Here is a 10,203-nt window from a genome sequence, read left to right on the forward strand (position 1 = left end):
GAAAACTCTGACAAGTCAAATGTTTTCAAAGGTGAACCATCCACAGGATTACCATACATCTGGACTTTCTTGGCCTCTTTTTTGGTAGTCTGCTCTCCATCCAAGTGAAAATGTCTGGGATTTTTCAAGCAGAGTAGACTTTGCAGCTCAGAAAGAGCCATCTCCATTCCCTGATTGGTCTCTCCCTGCATCTGTGGCTGCAAGATCCCACCTGCCCTGGCCTGGCCTGGCCCACCAAGTAAGCAGAGGCACCAAGCACCTCTTGGACAATCCACATGTCCGCTGCGAGGGGTCTCAGATTCCAGCTGGGAGGGGTGACAGGGACAGGCCCTGGTGGGGAGACACCTGCAGGGAGGCATTGACTGATGAGCTGGTGCTGAGTCCTGGGCCTGTGCCAGGCACCCTACCACCATGACAGGAAATGCAACACTGCCCCCCACCTTGAGTTAGGCTACAGGTAATCCCTCCAGTACCCTCAAATGCCTCCTCCTGTCCCAATATATGCAAACCTCAACAGCACCCCCAAAACCCCTTCCCCATACACACTCCCCTTCCTGTTCTCCCAAATACCCCCTCCCAGTACACACATACCGTCCAGTACCCCCAAATGTCCCCTCCAGCACCCCTCAAATGCCCCCCAATACACACATACCACTCTAGCAAACCGAAAAGCCCCCTCCCCTCCCAGTATACACTTCCAGCAGCCAAAATGCCCCACCCAGTATTCACACAATCCTCCAGCACCCCCAAATATCCCATCCAACACCCCCTAAATAACCCTCTCAGTACACACACACCCCTCCAGAACCCCCAAATACCTCCTCCAGTACCCTTCAACTGTACCCTTCTCCCACTCCCACCCCCCCATGCTTCCACAGAAGTGTCCTTTATTTGTGAACTTGAAATATGGTGACCCATGGGGGGGAGGGATAGCTCAGTGGTTTGAGCATTGGCCTGCTAAACCCAGGGTTGTGAGTTCAATCCTTGAGGGGGCCATTTAGGGATCTGGGGCAAAAATTGGGGATTGGTCCTGCTTTGAGCAGGGAGTTGGACTAGATGACCTCCTGAGGTCCCTTCCAACCTTGATATTCTATTATTCTAATTCTATGACCCTAACCATCCATTAAAGTTTGTTTCCCTGGTGGAACAAATGGAAGACTTGGATGAGCTTGTTGGACTAGGAGGGCAGAATGTTTGTACATTTATACCCGTAGCCTAAAGAACATGGCCAGCACATGTCCTGCCGAATGAATCACTACATAGACAGTGTGAGAATCCCATGGTCTCCCTGTGTATCAAGAATTGAAGCACTAATGAGGTTTCAGAGTAACAGCCGTGTTAGTCTGTATTCGCAAAAAGAAAAGGAGTACTTGTGGCACCTTAGAGACTAACCAATTTATTTGAGCATAAGCTTTCGTGAGCTACAGCTCACTTCATCAGATGAAGTGAGCTGTAGTAGCTCACGAAAGCTCATGCTCAAATAAATTGGTTAGTGTCTAAGGTGCCACAAGTACTCCTTTTCTTTTTTTTTTTTTTTTGAAGCACTGATGAATCCATTGCCTTTACTTTTCGGAAGCTGAGGTTGCCAGGGACCATTGGGATTCCAACACCTTGCTGATCAGCAGCCCCATTATTCCTTCAGAAAGTTGGCAACTTTTGCCATACAGATCATATGCATCCAGACGCTAATAACTCTGGAGTGAAGCATCTCTCCCTCTGAGGCTGCATGAGAACTGGACTGCTCCTCTGTTGCCTCTTTTTTCTTTCTGCCACATTCTGTGCTCTTTTGAACATCAACAAGTTGTTTCTATGGGGACTGGGTGAGCTAGGACAGGGTTGGATGTGGCTAGTCACATCCTGAAAGCTTCCATGCTTCCTTGATGGAAGTGATCAGAATCCCACTGCCCTTGATTATTGTGCCATCCAAAAGGTGCCATCCCTGACTGACACCTCCATTATCACTCAGCAGTTACACCCATACCTTACTTTGTTATCTTGTGTATTGCAAGACCAGATTTCGATTTTTCCACATACTTAACACCTGACTAATCACCATTAAACTACTTAGCACTAGTAAAATTTATCTTCAGTAAGTAACAGTTTTGTAATTAAATCTCAGTTATGTAGTTGTCATTATCTTTCACTACCTTTGGGCTAAATTTATTTCCTGGGAGTCCCAGCTTCTAGCAGCTGGAGATTTAGGGACACCCAGAGCATGAAGTTGTGTCCCTGAGCAGCCTAGCTAATAACAATTGATGGACCTACCCTTCATGCACTTATCTAATTATTTTTTGAACCCTTCACAACATCCCATAGCAATGAGTTCCACAGATTGACTGTGAATTGTGTGACGAAGTACTTCCTTTTATTTGCTTTAAGCCTGCAGCCTATTAATTTCATCGGGTGACCCCTGGTTCTTGTGTTATTCACTTTCTCCACACTGGGTTTGAACTGAGGATCCTGAGTGAAGGGAGGTGCCTATCTCTGGCCCATTAGACTAGTGCATCAGGTCAGCCACATAGGTAGCCCATGCCTTAGCAGCCTAAACTCTCTCTTTATCTTTCTGGCTTCTACTCCTGCTTGTTACCTGTCTCATGATTGCCCTATGTTTCCCTGTGCCTCCAGATGTCTTTTATGCAGACACTCTGTTATCCCCACTTACCAGTGGCCTTACTTTGGCACTTCTGTTGTGAGGGCTGAGAGCACACCTACAGGATTTGGCCTCATTGGTAAGATAGGCACCACCCCCTAGTTTGAGAGCCCCAGGAGGGACCATCTCTTCCATAGTAGAGAAAGCAGATGTCCTAGGGCTGCTCTGTGCATAGTTTTTGTACTGCTATGACTATATTGGTTTAGAAACTGATTAGTCCAAGCAGTACCACCTCCCACTGTGGATGCAGTTATATCAGTATAGATATGCAGCTATCAGGATAGCTTATTCCATAGAACTGAACAGTAAACTCCAGAAACTGGGACTCCCAGAGAAGGGTCGCTTCCAGAGACCATGGGTCAAGCTTCATTGCTTTACAGAATTGAGAAAGCAACAGCCCAGCCACTAGAGAATGTTTGAAAATATTTTTTTCTCCAAATTCCCAGACCTTGAAAGGTGCCTGTTAGGGATCAAGACACAGACAGTCTTCCCTAGTGGATCAGAGCAGGAATCAGGTCCAGTAGGTGGAGCAGACATCCAGGTCACGGAATAAAGTTGAGGGTCAGAACCAGAGTCAGCTGCCCATTATGAGAGCCCAGGGTTGAGCTAGAGGCAGGAATCAAAGCTGAGGGTCAGGACTGGGATAATATACCAAATGCTGAGCCAAGCCAGAGCTGGAATCAGGAGTCAGAACAGGACTTGTAACTGATGGTCAGAAACAAGGAGTTAAGGGCAGGAACCCGAGGTGAGGCAAGGATCAGGCACAGAGCAGGAGCCTCGTGGGAACTATGAGCAAAGGCAGGGGCAAGGCAGGAATCTGGACCAGAGTTGGGTGAAGAATGCCGGAAGCAGACACAAGCACAGTCCACTGCAAGAGTGATTCACCTGCTTACTCAGACAACTTCAAGTTCCTTCTTCTGACTTAAATTGCCTGGCTGGACCAATCGGTGGATCCAAGCGCTCCCCCAGTGGGGACTCCGATGACTGGTGCCTTGGCTGAGGCTGTAGTCCCGCTAGCTCCTTGGCCCAGCAAATTTTAGCAGACACTGGGTGACACACTTCACTGTGGACACTCAGTCTATCACAGATCAGCTGTTGCCTCCCCAAGCTACATGAAGGGAATGCAAGCATCGCCATGGGCTTTATTGTTTATCAGCAAAGTCCAGGGGAATTGTGGGGTTTACATGCGTTTGATGGAAGTCCCATCCCTCCCAGTAAATGCTGCAGCACCCTGACTCCCTGCTTCATCTTGTGTCCTTTTCCCTGGGCCATATGCTTCCCCAGCCCTAGACCCCATGCAGCCACCTCTCCCACATGGTTCTCCAATTCTGTTGCCCATCTCCCCTTTCCCGAGCTAGAAATATCACCCCTCCAAAGCCCTGCTCCCCATTATATTTCAGCCTGGTTCCCCCCAAATCCCCAGCCCACCCACCTGAATTTCTAGCTTCTTCAGGAAGATGGCTCCCACCTCCATCACTGAAGAGCCCTGAACTTTGCCAATGAGCGCACCCCCTGCACAAGTCCTCAACTCCCCCTGAAATTACTGTTGCTGGGTGACCCCCCAGGCCTAGTCATTTGTGTCTGACCTCTCCAGTGCCCCTACACACAACTCTGCCATATCCAAAAGTGTCTGCTCCCCTCATCCCCATGTGCCTGTGGGACACATCCCCACTCATGTACCTCTGACCCCTTACAGGCATGCATCCCTGAATCCCATATATGACTCTGACACACACACACACCCTCGCCTCTGCCATCCTGCATGAGCCTCTGAACTCCTGATCCAACCTTATGTATCCCTGTGCCCCCCCACCGTGATTCCCTGTCGTAGGGCATCATGTGCAGTATTTAATTAACTAATTCATTTAATACTTTCTGATGACAGATCCCATCTGTGGAGCACAGCTTCAGCTGAAGCAGTGAAAGCAAAGGCTTCCTCTGCTTCTAGTGAGTGGCCATACTGCTCTCGCCTCAGCTACTCAACTGGCTCACTCACAATTGTGGACATGCAGAGGAAGGATGATGTACCCCAGGATGCCTCGGTCCACAGCACACTCATACTATTGTCAGATTCCTGCTATCTGATCATCTCAGTAGAGGAACAGCCAGCTCCTGGGCAACTCAGTGATTGGACTGTGACTTTACAGAGTCTTCATAGTGTTATGAGCTAGATTAAACCTTGTTATGGGGCGAATTAAAATCTTGTTGAGATTGACGAGTATGACCACATCCTTAAATTAATTTAAATTGTAACAATAAATTAATCCCAAACCCTCACCTAAAACACAAGGGTTTTGTGAATCTGCCCTGGAGTTTTCAAGTGTATGTGCAGAAGTGTTTTGCTGAGTATTACTTTGGAACGGGGCTGTTTGTGTGTGAGAATGAAAGCAAAATACAGAACCAAATCGAGACAGTCACAGCCTGAAGAAATCCAGGCAGACACCTGTAAATATGTTGTGACTCTGGAAGAAACTACAGCGAACATTTTTGGGTCCGGGGCTGGTTGTTAAAAAGACATGTGGCTGTAAATAAAGAAGCTATCCCTGTTTTTGGTTCCTTCTGACTTTAGAGAGCAGGCTTTGTACAATTTTGTAAATAAACATAGAAAATACCAGACTGCATTGTCAATTTCTACTCCCATCTGGAACATCCACAGGGTCCCGAACTTTGGCTAGCTGCTCGGTTCAAAAAGGGGTACCCTTAGGATAGACATATTCAATTGTGAACCATCTCCCAAGGGAAGTGGGGGAATGTCCATTCCTTGAGACACTTTAAACTGGACAAAACACTGCAGACAAATATTGCATGGCATTGTCTTTCATAGGCTGAGAGGAACACAATGAATTAGGCGACTGTGGCTAATTATTCAGCTGTGAGGATGTTGTATGCAAAGATTCCAGTTCTTGTGTTTATTCACCGGGGATAGAGAGCTCCGAGGAGCTTTGCTGTGATTTGCTTCCAGGTATTGAGCCAAGGGAGTGCTTATTTTCTTCTAGATCCCTGGTAGATGGGCGAACAAGCCTAGGTAAACAAAACTCTCTCTTCTGGGACAGGGCATAAATCTAGGAAAGGGTCCTCATTCCTACCAGAAAAGCATTGCATCGGGACAGCCAGAGGAGGGATGTGAAAAAGTGGCCATTACACCTGTTAGTACCCAAGCAATGAGCATGATTTGCTCTTTCTGTTGACGTTCTCATCAAACCCCAAATATAACCTGCGTATGTGCAGCACAGGACAGTAGCTTGCTACCCTAGCTCCTCTTTCCAGTGAGGAGTGGCTAACTGAATGGAGAGAAGGGTTAGTGAGTCTTTGGTGGAGACACTTGACACTTTAGGCTAATATTCATCTATGAAGCCATCACATTTTTTGGACTATGAATAATCTCAGCCTTTTACTCTAATAAATAAATCTGTCTCCAAAGCAAGTAAATGTAACACCAGTGAAAAGTTCATTTAAATATGCAATTTTATTGACATATTTGGATTGCACTGCAGTAAATATTGAGTAAAAGTATTCTAATAAACTAGAAGTGCTATGTCTTGATGGATGTTGATTCTTCATCATGAACTCCCTGTGTTTCTGAGACTGCTTCCTGAGACTGAAGACATCAGGCGAAAGTATAAGAGTGAGTTTATTTCCTTGTTTCTGGCATTTGTTGCATGCAGAATGGTTCATGTTTTGCTACAGGATATTAAGCAGTCAGGATTTTATTTTAGTGAAGTGTGACCACAGAAAAGTTCATGCAGTCCTGTGACACACGTTTATTGCAGGCTAAGGGATAAAATGTTTTGGAGACCCACTGACAGCAGCACTCCAAGCACTGGTGAAGACTGGACACTGGAATATCTGGAAACTTTATTTAGGTTTCAAAATAGAAGCTGTTATATGTTAAACTTTTTTGAAAATCTAACACTAAAAATATACTCTAATTTGAAATATTTGACTTTTGTTAGGTGTTCCTTTGCCTCCCCTGTGCTCTGAGCTAGGCTAAATTATTACCTCTTTGAACTATCCCTATAGTTAACCCTCTTCGAAAATCCATGTGCTGGCTATATTTGAAGAATATAGTTGTAACTATGCAAGCATGTATACATGTAAATCCCTGCCCCAAAATGTTCACAATCTACAATACTTGAAAGCTTGGTAGCTTGCAATCTGTTTGGATGAGATAAACAAGAGGGTAGGGAAATGAGATAACTTTTATAGGAGGTGCATGGTTCAAAGACAGTGATGAGAGTTATCACAGCTCTCCACCTGCCCATCTATTTTTAGGACACAGTTTGATGGATTAGTTAGGGAAGAGGGGAGTTTTGAGAAGGGACTTGAAGAAGGACAAAGTGGTTTCTTAAGGTATCTTGGCCCCCAGTAAATCCCAGATCTGAAGTAGGGGCCCAGGCTCCCTGTACAATGCATGAGGAAAGCTAGGTGCCGAAGCACGGGATGCACAGAAGCCAGACTGCTGATTGGGGACCTGCCTGACCTAGATCAGTGGTTTTCAATCAGGGGTATGTATACCCCTGGGGAGATGCAACGGTCTTCCAGGGGTACATCAAGTCAGCGAGATATTTGCCCAGTTTTACAACAGGCTACATAAAAAGCACTAGCGAAGTCAGTACAAACTAAAATTGCATACATACAAAATGAAAACATCAGCAAGTTTTCAGTACTAGTATGCTGACACTTTTGTATTTTTATTTCTGATTTTGTAAGCAACTACTTAGTGAAACTTGGGAATATGCAAGACAGATCAGACTCCTGAAAGAGTTACAATACTCTGGAAAGGATGAGACCCACTGATCTAGCAAATAGGAAATGCCAGGAAGAAAGGTGGGGATTAAGCCCCTCCCCCTCCCAGGCAGTTAAGTGCTGAACTCTGGGACCCAGGAAGGTGCCTCTCTTGGCTTGGCATTCTCAGCCATGAACTCTCTCCTGGAGTCAGGCGCCTGAGCCATGACCACCCATCCCTTATTTTAAGAGCCACCCCTTGACCATTTTAACATTTAATGGAAATTGATGATAATTGCACTGTATGCTCAGGGATATCGTGTTTCCCTAAAACATCCCTTGAAATAAAGCATCATTGTCCCTTATTTTCCATGTGGTTTTCCCTTACTTCCACCCAGCAAAGGAGAGTCACCCATCAGCCCTTTCTTACAAAAAACCAGAGAGTGTCAAATGTAACACACAGCACTGACCCCCCCCCCCCCCCCCCCAATAGCGGGGTGGTGAGGACACTCACTTGAGATGTGGGAAACCTGTTTTCAGAGCCCTGCTCTGTCTGATTTGGAGCAGGGACGTGAACGTGGGTCTCCCCTTCACCCGGCGAGCGCCCTGACCACTGGCAGTAGAGTCAATTTCTCTCATTCTCTCTCTGGCCCAATTAATACTTACTACAAATTGGATCCCTGTTTGAAGAGGTGTGGAAGGACGTGACAGGATCCCTGACTGAGGTGGGGGAGGAGCTGATGGGATCCCTGTTTTTGGAGGTGGGGGAGGAGCCGATGTGTTCCGTTTGTGGCGAGGAGGCTGGTGTGATCCCTGTTTGTGGAGGGGGGGAGGTGCTGCTGGGCTCTCTGTGGATGGGGGGAGAGGTGACAGGATCCCTGTTTGTGGAGGACGGCGGAAAGGTGGGCTGGATTCCCTTTTTGAGGAGGTGGGGGAAGGACTGATGGCATCTCTGTTTGATGATATGGGGAGATTCAGTTTGGAGGATTTTGTGGAGGGATAAGTGGGAAGAGGGCGATGGTTGCTGTTGGTGTTTCCATAGGTCACTTTGAAGTACTCGTTTTGGGGAGTGTCTATTATTGTGGGGAAGTTCTGTGGCCTGTGTTATCCAGGAGTTCCGACCTGAAGGTCATAATGGTCCCTCTGGCCTTAGAATCTATCAGCCTAAGGATCGATGAAGCGCCATTTATTGCCAAGGTTAGTGTGCAGTGTCACAGAAGAGCAAGTGAAGGGTGAGGAGGAATGGAGGGCGATGGGACATTTGTGGGCTTGGCCCTGAATCAGCCAAATATACTAACAGTTTCTTTGGGTTACTTTCAGCATTTTACTTTATTGATCCATCATCTGAGAGGTCTTTTGATTTTCGTGGAGCTTCGAATATCTAAGTGTTTGCAAGCTAATCCATTGGCAGCATGGGAATCAGCAACTGGAGCAATGTAACCGAATTCATAATTGTGGGATTCCCAAACCTTCAGGGCTTCCACACATTCCTTTTTGCCCTGCTGCTTCTCATCTACCTCTTTGCCATTTTCGGGAATGTGGTGATTGTCACAGTCATCAGGTCAGATGCTCGACTTCACACACCTATGTACTTTTTTATCAGCAGTTTATCTTTCTTGGAAATCTGGTATACAGCAGTTACTATCCCCAAAATGCTTTCAAACTTACTCAGCAAGAGAAAAAGCATTTCCTTCACTGGGTGCCTCTTACAAACATATTTCTTCCATTCCCTAGGAGCCACTGAATGTTACCTGCTAACAGCAATGGCTTATGACAGATATTTAGCTATCTGTAATTCACTGCGCTATCCTGCCATCATGACTCCGAAAGTGTGCACTCAGTTGGCTGCTAGCTGTTGGATTTGTGGCTTCATGTGTCCTGTCATTGAGGTAATCTTGGTTTCCAAACTGCCTTTCTGTGGCCCCGATGAAATCCAGCATATCTTCTGTGATTTCCCCCCTCTGCTGAGCTTGGCCTGCACAGACACCTCCATCAATGTCCTGGTTGATTTTATAGTCAATGCATTTATAATCCTGCTGACATTTTTGTTCATCATGGTCTCGTACATAAAGATTATAAAAGCCATATTGAAAATACGCACACCTGAGGGGCGGGAAAAGGCCTTTTCCACCTGTGCCGCTCACCTGACTGTGGTTCTGCTATTTTTTGGGAGTATTATATTTATGTATGTACGATTAAAGAAAAGCTATTCCTTGGATTATGACAGGGCATTTGCTGTGATTTATGCTGTCTTGACTCCTTTAGCCAATCCAGTCATCTATAGTTTACGGAACAAAGAAATACTGAATGCAATAAAAAGGAAAATCCCACAAAAAGGAGTAATCAACAGCAGTGAGCACCCCTGAGTCCTGTGTGAGCTCTCCTCCTCCAAAGCAGCTGATCCCGGATTCTCTATGGAGGAACACTGTGCATGTGGTTTTCTTTCTGGTTTATAATCTGGCCAAGCCCTGGCCTATATTTGCAATTCTGGTGGCTGGCTAGAATGACTGGGCACTCCCTCACTGTCTCTGAGATACACTTTTAAAACGCTATCATTTTAAAATCTTTTAAAATCTACTTTATTTCCAGGGCATTTCGGTCCCCCTTTGCCTGCCCCTCCGGCCCTTCCTTCTAACTTTCTATATTCTTTTCACAGTCAGTATTTTGTTTTTTTCTCTTCTTGTTTATTTTGATCTGTTGTTTCACTTCTCCAGCAGCCCAAGGCACCAGGAGATAGCGCCAGGCCTGTGGGACGGTTCCTCTCTTTCCTGCCCTACCTTGGCCAGTCTAGAGCAAGGCCACATGATGGCAATATGGGGTTTCCTCCC

At 46.2% G+C, this 10,203-nt stretch overlaps 1 protein-coding gene across 1 annotated transcript; it reads left to right on the forward strand.

Annotated features, from left to right (window-relative positions):
* Window positions 1–8,787: 8,787 nt before the first annotated feature.
* Window positions 8,788–9,741, forward strand: LOC125626116 (olfactory receptor 6N2-like). Its single transcript, XM_048828804.2, has one exon. It carries the CDS (start codon window positions 8,788–8,790, stop codon window positions 9,739–9,741), a length of 954 nt encoding a protein of 317 aa, XP_048684761.1.
* Window positions 9,742–10,203: the final 462 nt, after the last annotated feature.

This window comes from Caretta caretta, chromosome 24 (genome assembly GCF_965140235.1).
Source record: "Caretta caretta isolate rCarCar2 chromosome 24, rCarCar1.hap1, whole genome shotgun sequence".
In the NCBI taxonomy this organism is placed as follows: Eukaryota; Metazoa; Chordata; order Testudines; family Cheloniidae; genus Caretta; species Caretta caretta.

What these genes read in the sequence shown, in the direction of transcription:
- LOC125626116 (XM_048828804.2), top strand. Translation starts at nt 8,788, where the DNA reads ATGGGAATCAGCAACTGGAGCAATGTAACCGAATTCATAATTGTGGGA.